The sequence below is a fragment of the Alosa sapidissima genome, chromosome 12 (genome assembly GCF_018492685.1).
Source record: "Alosa sapidissima isolate fAloSap1 chromosome 12, fAloSap1.pri, whole genome shotgun sequence".
In the NCBI taxonomy this organism is placed as follows: Eukaryota; Metazoa; Chordata; class Actinopteri; order Clupeiformes; family Clupeidae; genus Alosa; species Alosa sapidissima.
The window spans coordinates 8894308-8915794 of NC_055968.1; the positions used below are offsets into that span (position 1 = coordinate 8894308).

General features: G+C 43.9%; 1 protein-coding gene across 1 annotated transcript in view; it reads right to left on the minus strand.

The window, feature by feature from the left end:
- LOC121724846 (LIM domain containing preferred translocation partner in lipoma) overlaps positions 1–21487 on the minus strand; it is a 150991-nt gene that overhangs the window by 93969 nt on the left and 35535 nt on the right. The window contains 1 exon segment of the mRNA XM_042111722.1: positions 1094–1200. Coding sequence (XP_041967656.1) covers positions 1094–1200 — 107 coding nt within the window.

A 21487-nucleotide genomic window follows, 5' to 3' on the forward strand; every position in this document is an offset into this window, starting at 1 on the left:
TATATATATATATATATATATATATATATATATATATATATATATATATATAAAACCATACTTCCTTGCAATAGCTGGGGTGGCTTATGCCTCAACACAGTCATGGCCACAACACAATAGTGCTAATAAACAACACACATCTGATAAACACTATCGTTGATAACCAAAGGACTTGTCCAACCACACCCCACCCAAACCTCATCCAATCGTCCTCCCTCCCGATGTTGTTTTGGTGTCAGAATCTGGGGCGGTAACCTGAGCTGGACATAATTAGTCATCCCAATGAAACCTCAGCAGTGAGAAGGGAGCTGGACGCCGGGAACTGTTACTCAACCAGCCGATTACAAGCGAATCAGCTGCTAAGCCGCTCAACAATGCGCAGGCAGAAGGCCGACTCTCTCCAACGTACCTGACCAGCATGCTCTTTTCAATGTGCCGCGTGTGTCAGCTCAGCAAAAGTACACCTCAACATATTATCCTTCAAAGTATGTGTGTGTGTGTGTGTGTTCGGAAATAAAATCCACTATTTATGTAAAAAATAAATCACTGGGGAGGTATGTATAGAGGGCAGCAAGTGTGTGGGGGGGGGGGGCTGAGAAAGTCTGGCTGTGGGCGGTGAAGAGGAAGGGGGGAGCGCAGCACTGGGGAATGCCGAAAGCGACGGAGCAAATGTCACGCCGCATGCCAGAGGACATGGCACAGGCATGCCAATAGGGGTCAGTCTTCCCTGAGACCACACCACCGCACTGCCAAGGCCAAATTTGCCCACGGAGAACACACGTGACACTCAGAGTACACAAGTCTGTAGGAGGCCCAGGCAGGGGCAGGCTGGAAATGTGTGTGTGTGTGTGTGTGTGTGTGGGGGGGGGGGGGGGGGGGGGGGGGGGGGGGGGGGGGCAGAGGAGTAGGACTAGAAAGACCTACTGTATCCAATCTTGTTTGGAAAATACTCAACATTATCCGGGTGTCATGGAGGGGGTGTGTGTGTGTGTGTGGGGGGGGGGGGGGGGGGGGGAGTTGACTGGTTCCTCTGGGTTTATAGTAGGGTTAGTGGGAAGTGCTGGGATGGGGGGATGGTTGACGCAGATCTCACCTGAAATCCCAGTGGGGAGCCATCCATGGGGGGCGGGGGAGGGTAGGAGGAGGGGGATGGGAGTCCGCTGGCATCAGCCACAGGTGGAGGCGGAGGGGGGTAGTCACCTGCAACACAAAACACGAGAGGGATTAGCATACAAACACCAACACTGTGTGTGTGTGTGTGGGTGGGTGTGTGCCTTACACGTAGAGGATCATCTACACGCAGCACTAAAGCGGCAAATGCAGAAGACACCTGATTCAGACTAGTACAGCAGAGTGTGCTTTGGATTGGGTTGAATTAAAAAGCGTAAATGCAACGCACAAAACACTCTCCAGAAGGCAAATCCACCCATACATGGCATTACAACTACAAAAGGGAAAAAAATAATCTGTTGCTTTTTCATGATTAATCATTTTCTCGTATTGGGCATACGTGCTTGAGCCGCACAAACAGATTGTACAGCAAACACAATATGCTTACATGTATATACACCTGTTTCTATGTTCTGCCTTTGTGTGTTCATGTGAATGTCATCCTCTCTCTCTGTGTGTGCGTGTGTGTGTGTGTGTGTGTGTGTGTCTGTGGGCGGAGAGGGCTGGACTTATATCTAGTGAGCATATTGTCCTGAACAGATTACCAAACATAATTGAAACAATTTGCTTAACTATGAGCTCCTAAGCTGTGGTAAGCAGGTGTTTCCACCGATTGGAAATGTAAGTTGCGCGTTCGAGGCGGGTAAGACGGGGGTATTTGTCCGGCCAAGAGAGCGGCAACCAGCCAAGTTTACAGTTCTAAAGTCCATGCTAATCTGGGGATTGGGTCTGACTGCATGTTTCGTGGAGAATGAGGAGCATCGCTTGCCAAATTAGATTCCGATTTGGCTTCACTCCGTGTGCGACTTTGGATTGAATCATTTGACCATGTACTTCTAAATACCATACCAGACATGAGCTTTGCAAATTAAAGGCTTTTTTCCCCTTTTTTAAACAAGACGTAACGGGAATTTGCTGCCATGTTAATACTTTGATGAAGGCTGCTCAAAAATTCCATTTGCTACCTCCCTTCCCCCCTTTCCAAACCCTCTCCCACCAACCCCCCCTTTTCTGGCATGTAAGCATCGAGAGGGAGAGAGAAAGAGAGCCCGAAATAAAAAGAGAGGGAGAGCGAGAGAGATGGCGGGAGAGCAAGTGGGGGGGGGGGGGGGCACTTTTATCTGTTTTCATTAGAATCTAATTGATGTCATCAATGCGGCTTTAGGCTTTATCTGAGTCTGCTGACCAAATTAATTAAGGGCGGCTTTAGTGAAAGGCGAGGAGCGGCAGTGTGGAGCAGAGAGGCTGTGTCTGTGTCTAGGACTGAGGCTGGGGCACATGGGCTGGGATGGGAATACGAGGCCACTTCTCTGAGTGCAGCGGGTGAGGCAGCACATGAAATCTGCCCTACGGGGATCCTGATGGCGCCGTGTGAACGCTTTACGTAATGACCTTGTGACCTTGACACCAAACTCCTCAGCCCTGGCCTCTAAAGCGAGCTGAGCGCAAGAAAGATTAACAAAAAAAAAAAACAATATCCATCTGTCAAGACTCTTAATTTCCTTTCTTTGTCTCTCTCTCCTTCCTTCCCTCCCTCCCTGTGCACTTCTGTCTTTCTCTTCTTGTTCTCCTGCCCCTCTCTCTCTCTCCCACCCAACCCCACCCCCCATAATACAAGCCACTTGTAAGTTGTGGCTTGACACAAAATTAATACATTAAGTTCCATGTACGTCTCTCTCGAACATCAGAGTTGTTTGGGATTTCTTATTTCAGGACACATGAAAGCGGTAAATGTTTCAGCGAGGGCATGGTTTATTAAAGGGGACGACTTACAGCAGGATGTGGAGCAGAGCATGGCACAGGCACGGGCACGGGCACACAGAGAGGGGATGGGTGGGGCTGGGGGCATGGAGGGCATGGGGCAGGGATGGGGCACAGGCATGGGGCGGCGGTGGGGCATATCAATATATATATATATATATATATATATTATATATATATAGAGAGAGAGAGAGAGAGAGAGAGAGAGAGAGAGAGAGAGAGAGAGAGATAGTGGGAGAGAAATATCTCTAAATATTTGTGAAGTGACCTTGGGTGACATAAAAGGCTAAAATATTTTTTAGCTCCTCGCCTTTCAGAAAAGCCACCCCCACAATTTGGTCAGTATTTTATAAAATAAAATGTATTATTATTATCTCTCTCCTCCTGTACAGGCTGTACCACAGAGACACAGTAGGAATAAACAGGTCTCTGGTGCTGGAGATCCCAGTTCACAGGCTACAGTACACCATGTCACCTGCTACTGCTGCTGGTACAACTCAGTCTTCTTATCATCAGGGCATGACCAAGGACAAGTCATCAGAGCACAATGGTTTCTTACTGAAAATGCAACTCAACTGTTTATTTTTTGTTTATTTGTTTGCTTTTCAATGATAAATATATTTCCAGGTGCTGGAACAGAAGGCGTTGGGCCTGGCATACAGCACAAGGATGACACATCTGAGGAAACATTTATTCTCAATTGAACTGGAGAGAGTTTGAGATAAACACATATGCTAAATGAACATGTGTGAATAAATGCAAATAGGGCTGTGGCCATAGAGCGTGCAAACAAATCAAATGCCTCCTGCTTTTCCCTGGCTTGGCTGACTTCCTCTTTTGGGTGTTGGCATGAAATATGACATGAATGAGACTGTATGTTCTTTTGGTGCTCTGCTTACTGTATACTGCAGGACCCAAGCCACACACAGATAAAGAAACGTTATGAGACTGAGAGAAGTACCTGAGATGGAGGCTGGAGCTGGTGATACATGGGGAAACGTTTTGACAAATGTTCCCGGGCAATCACATGATAGATTGGTTCTGACTGGACGATCGCCTCAATGATAAAGCTCTCCAGACAAAAATTTGTTGCCCAATGTCAATGGGAAAGTGCCAAAACAACATCACTCAGCAACACTGCTGGCAATACTGCTCAAAAAGTTGCTCTGTGCATCATCACCAAGGAGACGGACAGACTCTGATAAAGAGATTCTGCAGAACTTGATTTTATTAACTGTCCACAGGAGATTAAACAGTGCAACTCCAAACTTTACTGCACTGTGTGCGTCCCTTTTTGCGCAATGCTTGACCTTAGAGGCCATGTCAGTGTTCAAATGCATAGCGTGTCTATGGGACAACTTCACATGGAAGCTGATTCAGGAATGTACTGTACAGCTGCATCAGATCATAAGAGCTTGGGAAGTTCAACACTGATCAACACGTGTGCTTACTCTGTTAAGGGACATGAAGAAACTATGAAACCTTCTACTGTACATGCATGTCAGCTAGAAGGAACAAAGAGCAATTCATCCTCTCACATACAGACATAGGCACACACAAGTGTGTGTGTGTGTGTGTGTGCGCGCACACGGGTCCTGCAGTAGGGCCAAACAAATGACAACAAAACCATCACTGATGCTCATTTACAGGGTATCTGCACATTTTCAAGTGCAAATTTCAAACTTTTAAGACCTTTTCAAGACATCTAAATGGAAAAAATAAGACTATACCACGGCAAAAAAGATAAATATGACAAGTTAAAACAACTACTGCTGCTGAGTGTCTCACATTGAGCGTGTGAAATCTGATTTCTCCTGAAAGGCCTGCACTTGAAAAGTGACATAGCAACAGGAGATTAAAAGAAATAATCAATGCCATTTTCTGCTTATTATTGTCACAATCACACACCCCATATCAACCAATAAGACAATTATTTTTCCCCACTTCCAATCAACATCTTCAACACCAGAGTTTCCTCAAGCCCAATCTTGCCGACCAAAGGTGTAATGCTTTTAAATAACTGCAACCCTCCGGTTACAAGTCCGAAGCGCTAACCAGTAGGCCACGGCTGTCCCGTTTCTTACCGTTTTCACACCTTTACTGATACCTGTGAAAAACATCTTCACTCTGCAACCACTACACTTCCTCCAGTAGCCTTCGTCTTCTTGATCTACAGAATGCTATGACACAGAACAAATGCTTCCCGCAAAAGGTACACTGGTCACTTATTTACACAAACACAAATTTAAGATGTTTTTAGGCCTTAAAAACCGAAAGTTGTATTTAAGACTTTTAAAGACTTTTTAAGGATCTGCGGGGACCCTGGTCATTATGGTAATGGAAGCAGCTGCAGAACGGTGAATGTCCTACGAGCAAACGGGTAGATCAAGGAGTATGAGCGAGGTGACCCCTCCGCTGTGCAGTGCATGTTCATGTAAATAAGAAACAGCTGGATCTGTTGACCTAAGACCACTCAATAGCTGCCCGCATGTATGACCTATGACCTTTTACAGAGCAATGGAGTGACCTGGGGGGAAAAAAGAAAGAATTGAAATGTCTGCGTGTGTTTGTGTGTGTGTTTGTATGTGTGTGTGTGTGTGTGTGGATACGGGTATCTGGTTGATATATGGTGACAAGCTTCCAAGTTAAAACTTTCCATGATATTTAGATCAGTCTTAGGCTTAGTTTCAGCTTTCTGTAGCAGCACACTGCCATCCAGCAGCTCACCATTCAGCAACAGTATTGCTCCATAGCAACGCAGTTAGCCGAGTTCAAAGCACTTCCGGAGAGAACACATATTATGGGCTTTTGCAAAGTTCAAAGTCTTAATTATCATTTTCAGCACATGCTGCCCATTTGTACATTTTGCAGTTTGCAAAAGTTTGCTTTGCTTAGGCATTATGATATGTACTGATGCACATTGATTATTTAAAAAGGGTATGAATAATTTTGGACATGCCATTTTTCATAAAAATGTTAAAAAAAGATAAAAACGATTATCTTTTTGATTCCATCACATTGGAATCTTCTACCACATTGTCTTACAACCTTTTGGCATGGGCAGTGTCATTTTCAGTCAAAACAAACATATTGGTCAAGAGAAAATCAACATTGCATCAATATTTGTCAGGGGTATGAATAATTTTGTTCTTAACTGTATGTACTTACAGTAATGTAATGATTGCTTGACTATATTGATTTTTCTTGTGTAAACCTTTGCAAACAAATATTGGCGAAATATTAAGTGTTAAACCTTAAACATAATGATAATGTTGTTTATCAGGGGTTACATCCTCACATATTGAGCAGTATATTAAATTCTTCTCCATTATGTTCTACCCTTGAGGTTAGAACTGACAGTGAGGTATTGTATTAATTCATCAAATTCTAAATAGTTCTCCAAAGTGTTTTTTTTTTTTTTTTTTTTCAGATCGAAGTTAAACTGAACTGAACTTGGATATCACGTGACCCATGTATGGAGTTGCACACGCATTGAGGGAGCTCCTGACATAAAATCTATTGGTCTTATTGGTTTAACTATTCTAAATGTCGACGGCGCACAAGCAGTTGACTTTAACTACTTCCTCCTCATCACAAAAGAAGAAATCAAAGCAACTGGACAGTCGGGCTAACACTGACACACAACAATGGCTAGCTAATGACATATCAATCCTGATAGACACCGATGTTATTTTAACACCTAGCCTGTTTGTTCTATATGACTTTTCAAACCAGCTGCTAAGAAACTGTTAGTCAGTCGCTGGAACCCCCCACATTCTATATGTAGACGTCTATGGGAACTTCAGCAAACACTACACAACCGCAACCGCACTAAAGATAAACCTATATTGATCTTGACTCTTCAGATTGTCCTTTGAGTACATTTAAGCTGACTGAATATTAACGCTGAGCTCTCACTGTCTCTACTACTCAGGTGACAGCAGGCCATGTCACTATTCTCACAGCTCTTGTGTCACATCTACTAAACAACTGCTTCTTTCACATCTTTCATTTGCTTGATATTTGGAAGTGGCAAAACAAAACGTGCCCAATTAACTGTGATTAAAAAATAATAGTACATTCTATGTGTTTCATTTCTTTCAGAGCACCCAAGGTCGCCTTAGAGAATAAAATAAGTAAAACAAAAACCAGATTTTCTGGGTTGCTTGTTAGAAGAAGAAGAAGAAGAAGAAGAAGAAGAAGAAGAAGAAGCTGACAGTCTCACTGACAGCTTCGGGTAACTTTTGCACAATGTCCAAACACACAACAACAGCAGTCAGAAATGGTAAACATGGGTCTGAAGAAAAATGACTAAATATTGTGCATTAACTTCTGTCTCACATGGCCATTTTTCCGGCTGCTAATTGCCTCACATACAGCGCGGAACAGCATGCCCACTAAGTGTTTGGCCTGAGTGCGTCACTGCTCAGATTAACGTCTGGCAAAGTTAGCAGAGCTTTCCAGCTGCTCGTGTTCATGTACGTGTCCGCTTTCCGTCGCACGTCACGTCAGCCGGCATGGCGCGGTGCGGCGCCTGGGTGCGATGCTGTGCGAGGGAGGAGGTCCCTGTGCCGTGAATGAAGACAACTCCATTTGCGCCGACAGCGAGACAAGAGCCCTGAGTGCGTACTAATGAGAGAAGCAGCGGGAACACCTACTTAATACGACAACGTCCCCCCCGACTTTATTGAGCAATTATGTTCAAGTGGTGGCTTTGTGAAGGCAGAATTCTAATCAGTAATTAAAGTATTTGAGAGGCCAGGAGAGGTATAATTGGTAATCAGAAGCAAGAGTGTTGTTAAGGGTTTGATGAAAGGGAGGGCACAGAAATCCAGCAGAGCATGTTGGAGAAGATTAAGTATGTTTGCCTAGCCATAGGACCTTGTACTTTCTTTTTTTAGGTTTGGAGACTAACCAGTTGTGCACACACAATCTGAGTGCACAGCTTACAATCAAAGCAATCGATGTAATTATGCAGATCGTCACAAGGCTTAGACTAACACTCATGTAAAGCTTGATATGCTGCCGTCACATTGTGACATAAGCTTAGCAAGAGGGCAACTGTATAGTCTCGATGCGCTAATCTAATTCTACTTTCGATCTGAAATATTAGCCAGACATAGCAACTATGCACAAAGCAACTATGTTGAAAGTGCAGTGACTGTGTGTACAACGTACAGAACAACATGACCTCACAGTCCTCACAAGTCATAATTCAAGCTAACAACTATTCAAAAACGTACATAACCTCCCCTGGCCTGCTGGTAAGTTATAAAGTATTTAACCACGGGGTCAGTGACCTTCCCTGGCACATGTGTGCTGATACACACCAGAGAAAAAGAGTGACGTCTGTGTGAGCTTTGCGGGCCTTATTTCTAACCCTCCAGCCAAAGTGACTAAAAGTGACAATGACAGTTGTGGGGGGTAGAAAGCGTCTCTCTGGCGTGTCTGGGCCACATGTTGTCTGAGTGTGATGGGCGACTTTAATGGAGCTTTTAAAACCCATCCTCGGCATGATTTACGGTCATGAACTTGAGCTGAGACCTGTGTTACCAGCATTTACACCAACTGCAGTAAACAAAAGCTAAGTGCGGGGTCCATATGTCACTTAAGAGGCCCCTGTGCTGGGCTTGAGGTTGCCATGCAAATACACAAGATCAACCCCAAGGCCCAAGGAGACATTAGAGAATGTCCCAGTTATCCACCCATACCTGCACACTGCACCATGTTACCACCTCTCACGATACATCTTGAAAGCAGGCTGAAAGGACACAAGACAGCAAATAAATGCACTCTTATACTTAATCCATAGATTACATGATGGTGAAATAAAAGCTACATTTCATTCCTCATTTTTGGGTTTTTCATCTCACTCTCCTTTTTCTACCCCGACCAAAAAAAAAAAAAAAAAATGGCTTTGTGGAGAGTAAGAGGATGTTTAACGGAAATTGAATAAAAAAATTGCATTCAGTGGCAGAAACCTATAATCCCTCGCAGACAAAGGGGGGATAAAGTGCTATAATGACCACTGTGCCATTTCCTCTGCGCTGTCTCAGAGGAGACTCCTCCAAATGTGCCGCGGCGAAGCGCCTCTAAACACATTGTTTCATCCATAATTACGGAGAGGAGTATTATTTCACCTCTTTGGCTGCGGCAGCGGTGGGGCGGTGGAGACCTGCTCTTAATTAGCTGTGATATACAGCCGGCTGATTTACGCCTCTCTTGGCTGAGATATGCGAGCCGGTGGATTTGAGGTCTTTGGAGACGTGCTTTTTTGGAAGTGCACAGGAGCCGACCAAATTGGCTTCCGTGGATTTTTTTTTCTTTCTTTCTTTTGGTTGGGGGGGGGGGGGCTGGGGGGAAGAAGTGGGATTCCACACAGTGACGGGAAAGAAGGAGAGATAGAGAGAGAGAGAGAGAGAGAGAGAGAGAGAGAAAGAGAGAGAGAGAGAGAGAGAGAGTTTGTTGAAGATTTACCGGCACAAAAGCGGGATTAAACTATTGTGTTGAACTAGAATGAAACAAATGCAAAGACAAGGTGACGGCTTGAGCTGCGACTCTGGCTCTGACTGTGACTGTGGTGCGGTGTTCTGGGCATCCATCTCCGGCAGGCGGGCAGCTCGGGCTCCTAGACGCGGGCTACTTTATGCTGCCTTGCACTGAGCTGAGCCTGCACATCTGCTGCCAGAGAGCACGAGCTGAGTCAAGTTCACATTCCTGATAACGCCTTTAAGGTCCCGAAAATGAGTATTGGCAAAGGGGCCATGAGGAGGGCAGTTGGGGGAGGGGGAGGCTGATGGGGGGGGGGCTGGGGAGGCTGATGGGTGGGTGGGTTGGGTAAGGGAAGGGAAGGGGGTCTCTGAAAACAGTTCCAGCAGGAAGATGAGAAGCTTTCAGAGATTTCATCACTTGATGTAGCAGAGGAACTTTGGGTTGAGCTACTTTGGCCCTCTTGTTCTTTCCACACAATGTGCAGGAGAGGCGATCCTGAGCCAGAGTACCTGGTGCAGCCAAACTCTGAGCTTCAGAAAGCCTGGAAACGCAAATGGAGCCCCGCTTGGCAGAATAACCACACAGAAACACACCAACAGTACACAGACACAGAAGTGAAACCAAGCCTGCGTGTGTGTGTGTGAGTGTGTGTGTGTGTGTGTGTGTGTGTGTGTGCATGTGTGTGTGTGTGTGTGTGTGTGTGTGTGTGTGTGTGTGTGTGTATGCATGCATATGTGTGTGTGTGGAGGGAGGGGGCTGATCTAGTGTCCATATAAACTTCAGCCCCAGTGAAGCCTCTCTGTCATTGTCTGCAGTGCACAGGGCTCGCTCAACAGAGAGCAGTGCTGCCCCAGAGATGTGGAAGGAATGTAGCCCCCCGTGACCGAGGGAGGGCCCCTCCTCTGCCCCTGCCCCTGCTCCTGCCCCTCCAGTCGAGCCCCCAGGAATGCTTGTTCATTTAAAGCAGACAGGTCACCAAGCAGGTGAGAAGCGGGGGCTCCAGTTCAGCTGAGGACAACAAACCACCAACCACAGGAGGGGGCAGGAATCACCAGCGATGTTGGGCAACTTTCAGTTTGTGCTTTTTTCTTCACTTTCACCTTTTTGTTTGCCCTCTTCTTTCAGTTGATATGGCTTTGACAGAGCTACACTAATAATTGATGAGTTTATAACTGCTGTGTACACTTTATTGCTGAAAAATGCCAATGGTAATTAATGAACAAATATCATGCTCACCCTCACTCAAGGCCAGGTTATACATGACCGAAAAAAGACAGACAAGAGAGGAATAAACCATGACGACCACAACCGAAACGTGGCAGACACATGCTTTCCGGCCCGTTTATGACAGCTGTGCGCATGGCAAGAACATATGCCACGCTCCGCTGATAGACTGTGGTTCGCTGAGGACAGCGGGGCAAGGGGGCGTTAGGATGACCGTTAGGAGGCAAACCTGTAAGGAGGGCATGGACTGGAGTGGAACAGCCCTGGTTTCTATGGGAACCTTGAGACTAAAAAAGCTGCGAGCCTCCTGTATATTCTCCAGATGGAACCTGCACGGTGGGTCTGACATAACAACCGGTCTGTTAGCTGTAGGCCAGCCCAGCAAAGACAAGGAAGAGGAAAATCAAACAAATAAGTCTAAATCAAATAAATAAGTATAAGTATACGGGTCTGTGAGTGGAGAGTTAAGTGCTGATTATCGACCATCTCACAGAGATAATCCGCTCGGCTAGAGCGGCAACACAAGCACAATTATTTGGTTTGGAGGCGGAAGATTTGGACAACTCCTAAATGTGACTTGTGTCAGCTGTCTTCGCTAAGCTTATCCCACCATACAACAACAATAAAAGATGATTATCAGTGGCTAGACAGTGCAGATAACACAACGTAAATTCTTCAAAAATGTCCTAAACCTCATTTCCCCATGCTGATACATGGTATGGATAACTGTAACATAAGTTGAGTGGTGCAAAGGCGTTTAGAAATGGTCTGATTATGAGTACTTAGAGGCCATGTCCCAAACTTAGAAATTACTGATTGGCATTAATCTCCTCTCTGTTCAGTGTTAGCGACAGAACACAATGTCGTTCCATCTTAGCTGCAGTGACTGGCATATGGCTGACCCTGTTTAAAAGATTTTTAGAATGTATGACACACATCCTTAAGAAGTGACAGCAAAGCCGCCCGACAGCATTCAAGCTGCCCATCAACTAAACCAACTTTAGACATCGTGTACTCTTCACCGAACACATCATGAATGGAGAGAGATGCAAACGCCACAAATTACATGCAGGATGAGATTCCATGAGCATTGTTAACCACCTACTTACACTGGCAAACGAAAATTGGAAATCAAACTATGTTTTTAAGGGCTTAGGGATTCTTTAAAAAAATTAAATCGGAGACATAACAGCAAAGATTATGTGTTGGAAATGAAGAAGGAAAGTGGAAACATGCAGCAGTGTATGAGGCTTGCAATCCAATAGAAATTATTCTATAGGAAGGAATTAAGTTTAAGATTATGTTTTTTTTCCCCTCCCTATACTTATATTTGATCTTTCTATGAAGCAACTTTAATAGCTTGAATTATTTTTTTTGCCTTTTTTTGCGCATTCAGCCCATTTTAAAGCATCACTGAATATGTAGAGCTAAACATTCTGGTAAACCAGTTTGGAAGGTCTCTCAGTTTACCATTTAAGGTAAAGTGTCTACCCTCAGTGCTTAAAAAAACACACCTTTATGATTTAATTCTTTCTGCTTTCAGTAATACCCAATAGCCAGGATCTTGGGATTGTTTTCTCATCAGTATTTCCACTGGAATCTCACAACTATGCACTCTGATTTCTTCCAATCGTATATCTTTTCGTTTGGTGGTGGTGGGGGGAAACTAACCAGTCTTACAGTTTGAAGAATGTGTGGCCTACTTCCTCCAGCTTCTGTTTCAAAAAATACTTTTACCAATGCCCAGATGCTTTTTTTTCTGTTAACACTTTATCCCCATATTACGGATGGAAAAACACATTCCTAAAAAATGGATTCCGTGCTATATTGTGATATTGACGATAACACTCAGACATTCACAGCACCAGGCTCTTCTTTGCAGCAGATCAACCACTTTAATGGATCCACAACTGAAGTTCTCAGATCTAAATTTTAATTGACAATTTGAAATGTAGAATATTTTTATGATTAATGTTAAGAAAAAAAGAGTATTTGTATAGAGAGAGTGTTTTTTTTTTTTACAACTGTGCTTACATGTATTTGTGCTTTTTTTCAGCAGCTGTTATGTTGTACTGGCAATTTGTAAGTGACCATATACAAAGAATAGCTCTCACTGCTTGAAGAGATATGGTCATTACAAAAGCGAACTTCCACAAATGCTTTGCAAGTGAACAGCATTTTGGGTGATGCAATAATCAATCCCCTGGGCGCTATTAGGAGAAGAAGGACCCCGGGTCTTTTGTGCCTCTTTCCCTATGAGGAGAACGACCTTCGCCCTCTTGGCCTTGCACTGCATGTTTACAAGATATCCGTGTCTGTTGAGGGTGGCCTTGCTGACCGCTTGCTGAAAGGTTTCCTGAAAAGGCAGGATGACTGAAGAGACCCATCAGCAACACTGGATGATTAGAGGCAGCTGTTCAAGAAGACCTCATGCCACCAAAATTGTTTAGAGCATTTTACTCAAGAGAGACTCCTACTCAGTTACACACCATTACAAAACCCTGTGGAATCTGCCCCCTGAACAGAGCAATGGGACGGGACAGCCATGCTGGAGGCCAACTGAAAGAGGAGAGAGATGGAATGGGTCCGTGAGTGCCACTGGATCCAGAGGGACAGCTGTGGAGGCTACAGACGATCCGACCTTAGGGACTCACCCATCCCTCTCAGCAAGCAATGAGGCTTGGAACTGGGGGTGGTGAAATGGTGGTGGTGAGGAACTCTCATTAATACCACCCGTGAACCTGGAGGGCTGAGAGAAGATATGGCCACGTGCAGGTCCTTTTCTGCTGATGCTTTTTTACTTTAGACGAGCACATTCTGTGCTTGTGGGGAAACAACTCATAACAGCTCTGCCATGTTTCTGTCTGTCTGTCTGCCTGCCTGCCTGCTTGTATGTCGACTAGACATGTTCCCTCTTTAATTCAGCACCTGTCAGATTCCCTTCCTGTATCACCTCTCTGGTCATCCACGGGTATCACAAATCTGCCAGTAGCGGTGGTCGAGGAGTTTACATCTCACTAGACATTCAATTCGCTGCTGAGTAACAGCCCGAACAGGTTGGCGCCCCTGATGACGTAGATGTGGACGTGTGACCTGAATAGTGCAAATCAAAACCAAATGGACCCCACTGAACCATCTCAGACTGGCATAGCAGGGCCTGTCCGTCTGGTTACCCTATCCAGGCTGCCAAGGACAGCCAATCAGGGCTCAGTATTGGGCCTCCACAACATAATGGGTCACCTAGGCACCCCGCCAAGAAGCTCTGTCCCTAATGTGTGCATCTATGCTAATCCCTTATTTTATATCAGACAGTACTCAAGTTTGACATAAAATAAATTATAACGCAAACATGGCTAATCTCTCCCAAAAACACATTTTATCCTTAAAAAAAATAAATGGGGGTGGGTCTTGAGATTTTATTTAATGTTTAATTCAACCCAATCACAGGCCCATAGGACAGATCTGACCTCTACAATGATTAAACATGTTATTTACTATTCAACTTAGACCATTTTCTTGAAAATAAACAGTGATGGCATCTTGGAAAACATAAACCACAATATATTGTTTCAATGGTTTCAATGGCTGTGGATACTGAATAGCCCTCTACTATAGAGAGGCTTTTACTAGATGGAAGTGGAAAAGTTGGCTGAGTGTAAAAAGACACTGTAATGTTTGAAGCGAAACAACAGCTGGCAGATGTTGTTCAAAACATTTTAACAAAAATTAATAACTGATTCTACTCTGTGCCGTGGGGATAGTCTGCGCTTAGGACTCAGATGGAGTTGTGATTTATGTCTGACAAGAGAGCCCAGAATGTGTCAAAGGTCCACATAAACTATGGTGGATGTCCACTGACATAAACACTACTAAAGCTTGTCCATAAAGACCTCTCATATGGTACAATTCCCTGACCTAAATTACATCATAACGAGTGTATGCTTTTGAAAATATGTAAAAGCAACCCGAAAGAAGCACTGTAAGTCAGGATCATGCTATTGTAGCCTTTCGTCATCATTTCATCAAAGCTTAGCATCCATTGCACATAAGGGTGCCAGCCTGCCAACGGCAGAGTGCAATGCCAATAAATACAACTTGGATGTAAACAAAAAAATGCACTTCAGGACAACAGAAGCTGCCTTAATCAAGACAAAAAAAAGTGCACTCTTGTTGGTTCATCGAAATCAAAATAATTTTGGCTGCATCTCATCTGATATTGTTTATCACAGAGAAGCAATTTGCTCCTGCTGAAAGTTTCCAAGTGGCCACTGCGTCCCATAAGCCTCTTAATAGCACAGAGACAATTGCAGAGGGGAAGATAAGACAGCCGAGATTAAATATCCCAAAATGAGTTTTTGGATTACGGAGCCGGCCCAAACATGAAATAAGCCCAGAGAGAGAGGGGGCAAAATCACAAGCTCCTGGTAACTTTCGGCAAGAGTAAACAAATCCCAAACTGATACACGTGCACATGCAGAGTCTGTGTGTGTGGTGGGGTCTTATCATACCAAACGGCCTCCACTTCTTTTTAGACCTCTAACAAGGGGGGAAACTTCAATAGTGAAAATGTCATTTTTCCAAGACTAGGGACTTTGGTGCAAATTAAATAATCCAAATATAGGCTATCATAATAACAAATAATAATAATGAAAGACAAAAAGGAATAAGTAATGAATGAAATGTATAATCTTAGCAGCCTAAATCCCATTTGTGTTTCGAGGTTTGAATGTTTCACTGAAGCCATCTGTATCATAGTCATTCCCCTAAAGTGTCCTGATGCGCTGTGTACACATGTGGGCTTTCGCAACACAGGCTAAATCAAGGCTAAAGTTGTCAGTTGTCATCAACAAAGGCTTAATATGTTGGATTTTCACAAATATACAGATTATTCAAAAGCAGAGAATATTTCTAGTTGGAGTTTGTCCAAAAAACATGGCCTGCTACTAAAATATGAACTTGATGGACAGGCTTTTCGGTTGCTGGTTGGAAAATACTGTACATTTTATATGGTTTGGCACATGAGGATAAACATGCTTCTTTTCCTGTGATGTTTCACTTTCCAAAGTCCATACAAACACACACTGCCATCTCCAGAAGGACACCCCAACGTAAGACACATACACAAACCATGACACACACACACACACACACACACTTCAAAAACCATCACACACACACACACACACACACACACACACACACACACACACACACACACACAAGCAAGTGCTACTGAACACCAGAGAACACTGATGCCTGAAGCCCTGCCTAACGTACAGTAGGACTCCATGGGATGCCACCGCAAATCTATTCTGATGGGGGTCAGCCAAGAATGTTTAGGGACTTGCCCGTCTTCCTTTCATGGAATGAGGTCAAAGGAGTTTAGGTCCTGGGTGTAAAATAATGCTGGTGTTGGTTGGCATGGTGTGCTATTTAATGTCACTGAAGAGACACTGCTCCTTCACCTTGTCATGTGTGCAACAAAAACATCCAGCTCTTTACTCAACTATATTTGTTGACTGATACATTGAAATGCACCTTCATTACCTTTGTAGACACACCAAACATTTCAGATCAAAGTTCACACGTGGCCTGCAATCATAACCAAACGTGGAACTACTATGGCATCAAGCTATGCTTGTACTTCCTCCTGTACTTTGTAGGTGAACAGTACTATATCTAATTTGTCATAATAGTATTAACCCTTAGAGGATTCTATGATGAATACCTCTGACTTGTACCTGAATCACTCAAGTATGTGTACTTTTTACATAAGAGCATACTTTGTAGTGCTCTGTTTTGGTAGTGCTTAGGCTTAAGCATGCACTGTCTTGTTGTGAGAGCAGTATTTCTACAGGGAGGGCTGTTCTCAATTAGCCTCTCAGGCACCATGGAGGAATGCAATGAGCAAAGCCAGAGAGAGAGAGAGAGATGGATAGAGGGAGAGAGAGAGGGGGAGAGAGAGAGAGTGATGGTAGCACACCATCTCACTGGCCTTCCCACTGTCTTGTTTCTTCACTTTCATACAAAAAACAAACAAACTTTTATATCACAAATAAACACAAGATACTCACTCTCCCACACACACACCATTAAAAAAAAACACAAATTCTATCACACCGCCTCTCCCAGTATAACACACACACACACACACACACACACACACAAATACATAGTGGCATCGCTGATATTAGACAGTTGAAGGTGTTCACACCAGTAGGAAAATTGTGATGAAATGATTGCCTGCTCAGTGGCTCAAGGAAGTACTTTCCAAATGCTATAGAAGAAGAGGAAGATGATCTGCAAAGCTGCAGAGAGTCGTGTGTGCTGAAAGGTCATCTGTGTACACTTCCCCTTTCAGAAGCAGCTTCGTTTATTCCACACAACAACTACACCGAGACAGAGCAACTTACGGAAGACTGGTGGCACTGTTCAGGAGAGTCTCATAGTCAGTAAATGACACACGCTTATCTTCTGCTAGTAGCAGGTTTCACACATGCTGGTGTGACTTTCTCTTTGCTAACAGGGCTGCACATGATACAGTATCTGCATTTCCATCTGTGGCTGAGGCGATGACAGAGACAGCAGTCACAGAACAGCATTGCTCTCATGATCATATTAACTCAGAGTCAGTAGCTTCTCGAAGACACCATTAGCGCCTACTGTGTTTTCGACTGTGATCTTAATTACAATGAAATCCATCTTCTAAGTTTGCTAAGTTAGCGGTTCTTGCTGTCTAGCAACATGTGCTGTGGCAAAAGCTTTCCAGTAAGAGACACGTGGGAAGTGTAAATGAGATTGAAATCAAGAGCTGTTGTGGCACACTGCAAGCAGAAATCTGTGTGTATCCTGGCAATATGTATTAGAAATGTAATATGAAATGAGGTTGCTCTGGTCAGAGAAGATGCATTCCAACATGTTTCCCACGTCTGCACCACATTACCATTACCATTCAGACAGGCTCCTGATCTCCATGTACAAAATAGTGGCTCAATTTGGCACAGCACAGACCTTTAGGTTGGGCTGCTGCCCGTGAACCTACAATACATTCATGAATGGAACACGCACTGTGTCGAGCTCGCTAAGATATTAAAATAATGTGGAATTCATCACTTCTCTCGGCACCACAAGCCTTTATCCACACATTATGACAATTCAACTCTACTCTCTTAAAGGAAGACATTCATTCTGTTTTTGAATTGATAGAAAGAAAGAAAAAAGAACAAAAGAAAGAAAGAAAAACAGCCCTGCCCCCATCCCACTCTTCAGACGTCCTTAAAGTCATCCCTTACTTGGTTTATCTCCCATTATGTTCTCCTCTCGGTGAAAAGTACCCTTGCTCTGATAATTGACACATTCCCTTATCTCGACTAATACAAAGTCAATTAGCTTGTGGTGGAGCCGTACTTATCCCCTGTAATGTAGGTCTAATGAAACCCTTTCAGTACACGACTCCAGCTCTTTCATTATTGTATGTTTTAAGTCAGGTGAGAATGGATGGCCAGTGAAGACACAATGACTTTTCTTATCGTCACTATTATTATCGTTAGTATACGTATTATTAGTTGACCTTGAGTAGCGATGTACTTGGACAGTTATGTAAAAGGGTCAGAGAATGTCCCGGCGTGAAGTCACATGGCCGGATTCAGGCCTAAGACTCAAGAATTGTGAACACAAAGACATCTACAGTATGATTAATGTGAATGTGACTGAAATCAAACATTTTTAAACCAAGAACCGAATAACTTGGTTATGGAGAAGTGGCTAAAAAAGAACTGCACCTGTATCTTACATCTCAGTTTTCATTGTAAATGAGATTTTGGATCAAAATGTTGTAATGATCTTAAAAGCAATTCAACAACATTCGATTTAATCAACTGATTACTTTCAAAAAGTCATTTCTGAGGGGGACGCAGACATGCCTCCAATAATAACATATTGTGAGGTTTTTGCTTCTTTGTCTTTATTTTTGTTATTGAAAGCCGCTGCAGAAGTGGCAGATGATCTCCGTGGGTTTCCCATGAGGGTGGGGGCCGAGAAATAACCGAGAGTCGCAGTTTCACCAGAGGCTCCCTGGGGACCCCTCTCTCAGAAGCCGCGCTACGCCGCGCTGCACCGCACCAGCGCAGAAAGGAGAAACAAGAGAGGGCGCGTTATGCAATGTCTGCTCTTCTGTGGTGAGGAGCGAGTAATATGCCTCAGAGGGGGGTAAGAGTGGAGGCATAGAGGCAGCACAACAGCTGAGGTGTTTTTCTGTGTACTTGAGGTGGTGAGGTACTGTAAGGTGGCGCTTGCGCTGCGCAAACCACAAGGCCCTGAGGACGCCGGCCAACCTGCAAACGTTGGCGCACTTCTACTCCTAGGATGCTTTTCACACTGCTCCTGCTTGACCTATCCTTTCTAGTAATGTCCACATTTTTTTCATTCTTTTATTTTATTTACAAGCTTGATCGACAGTGAAACCAGTACATTAAACCTGAAACTTTAGTGGTTAGTTTTTACTTTACATGAGCCAGCCAAGTCAATGAGCAAAAACTGAACGGCAAGGCACCTTGAAGTCGAATTAAAACAAAATGTGCTCCTCCGGCCAGAGACCCAGAAGATCATGCCGAAAATGTACTGAGCTAGAACAGAGGATTTCTACTTTGGAATCAAAGATTGGTGTCCTTCCATCAAAGACGGATGAACTACCAGACATCCCATGAAGTGAGTACAGCAACAACTGGAAATGCAGAGAATGTACTGTAACCCAGCAGGCTTGTATCACTGCCAATAGAGCAGGTGAATGCATCGACTTAACAAAGGCAAATGTGAGTACAGAGCCCTCAAACAAAAATAAATATAAGAACTGTAATTATCTCAACACCAGGAAACTCAAATGTTAACTCTAGGCCTCGTATCAGAAAGAGACTGATCAGCAAACTCCTATAGAGCTGGCGGTCCTAAGGGAAACCCACAACCTCCGAATTTCCCAGGGAACAGACCCAAAGCAGGCAGCAATCAAACCACAACAATACAAAGACAGGCACAGACAAGAAGCTTTTTCAGTGATATTTTTTATTTTTTTTAAAAAGTCCGGCCAAAGTGGATATGTGGGAAAACTCGGGTTCACTTTCATCAAGGGAAAACAGCGTTTTTGCATTTTGACATGTCGTTCCCTTGTTTGTTTGAAATCTCTGATTGGCCACCTGTTTGCTTGAGGGGTTTGCAACACCCTTCCCCAGCTGTTTTTAGCATTGATGTGAACTGAATTACTTTTATAAAACGGAAACATCAGCTTTTCCGAATAGTCTACCCTGCTACATTGAATTTCCCCTTGAGGATCAATAAAGTATCTATCTATCGATCTATCTATCTATCTATCTATCTACCTACTTTGTTGTCTTAAATTTTGCTATCGGGTGTTGTACAAGATATTGACAGCGCAATACGACCAGAAAACAATATTAAGGCATTTGTGGAGAAGAAGGATGGTTTGGGTGTTCTTCGTACAGCTCACGGTAAGCTATTTTGTTGTTCTGATTGTTTAGGTCTATCCAATTGAGTGCAGAGGCATTCTCTCCATCGTATCAGTTGAAACACGCCCCATAATCATTTCCCAATGGGGCAGTATCAGACTCAAATTCTGACTAGAATTGATTATGACAACGTCAGGCTACTGTAGGTTTAAACACCTGGTTCGCAAAAAAATATGGTTTTTTTAGTTGGATGAATTTTATTGACAATTTTAACCTTTTTTGGAATCACAGGGAATATTTCAGACCAAATAGCACACAACTAAGTTGGGCTGGGGCCAAGATCTTAACTGAAAACTATCACCTCTATCTCCTGCACCCAATTTTTTTTTCTGCCAACCTTGAACCGACCCTTTGATAAGCGGTCAGTAGCCATATGCTACAGACAGAAAAAGTTGATGACATACATCAATACCTCGGCTAAACCAAAACACTGCTGTGGGGCCCTCTGGTAATCACCCGGTAGCCTCCACTGAAATGAAGACCTTGGAGAAACATAAACAACCTGATCAACGATCCCAAGCCTTGTCCACTGGACACGATAAGAAGGATACTGCTGAAATGACTCAAAACCAATCACTGGCGTCAAACTCTCCAGAATCTGTCTCCTGTAGCCTAGAAATCTAGACGCGCCCCTAGCGGCAGCAAATTACATTTGCTGCCAGGGCTAGTCTAGCAACTCTCCGTTGGCTTGTGAGCTCCAGAAATCGAAACTTATTCAGGCCAATGAAATCGTGTATAGAGTCGTTAGGTGGGCTTAACATAATGATTGATGGCAGAGTTGCAACGGTTTGGCTTGAATTCCCTGCTACTTGAAAACAAATAAGATGGATGTTGCTGATGGCGAACAGTGTGACACGAGTTAAGCTTTTATTAAGTTGGCAAACGTTTGAACTAGCCAAATAGCTCCGCTGGTGGGAAACGCATGGGGCTCATAGCACTGCCGCTGTCCTATTGCGTGCAGAGGGAATTTGAAAGACAACTGATTATCCCGCCCCTCGGACTGAGCACTGCGAACGGTGAGTGCCCAGACCCTACATCTTGATGTGGGTCTGGTTCGTCAGGCTACTTGACTTCCTGAGCAGAGAAGAAACTCAGAGAGAGAGCCGACCACCAACACAAACCCGAGAAGATTTTCAGGTAAGAGCAGGCAGACTAGGAAAATACACATTTACAGTACGCACACACACAGAGATGGCAGACACACACATGCACACATACACACAAACACACACAGTCATAAATACGTACCACTCACTCACATATGTACACAAACATATTCATGTACAGCATGCAAACACAATTACACACACACACACACACAA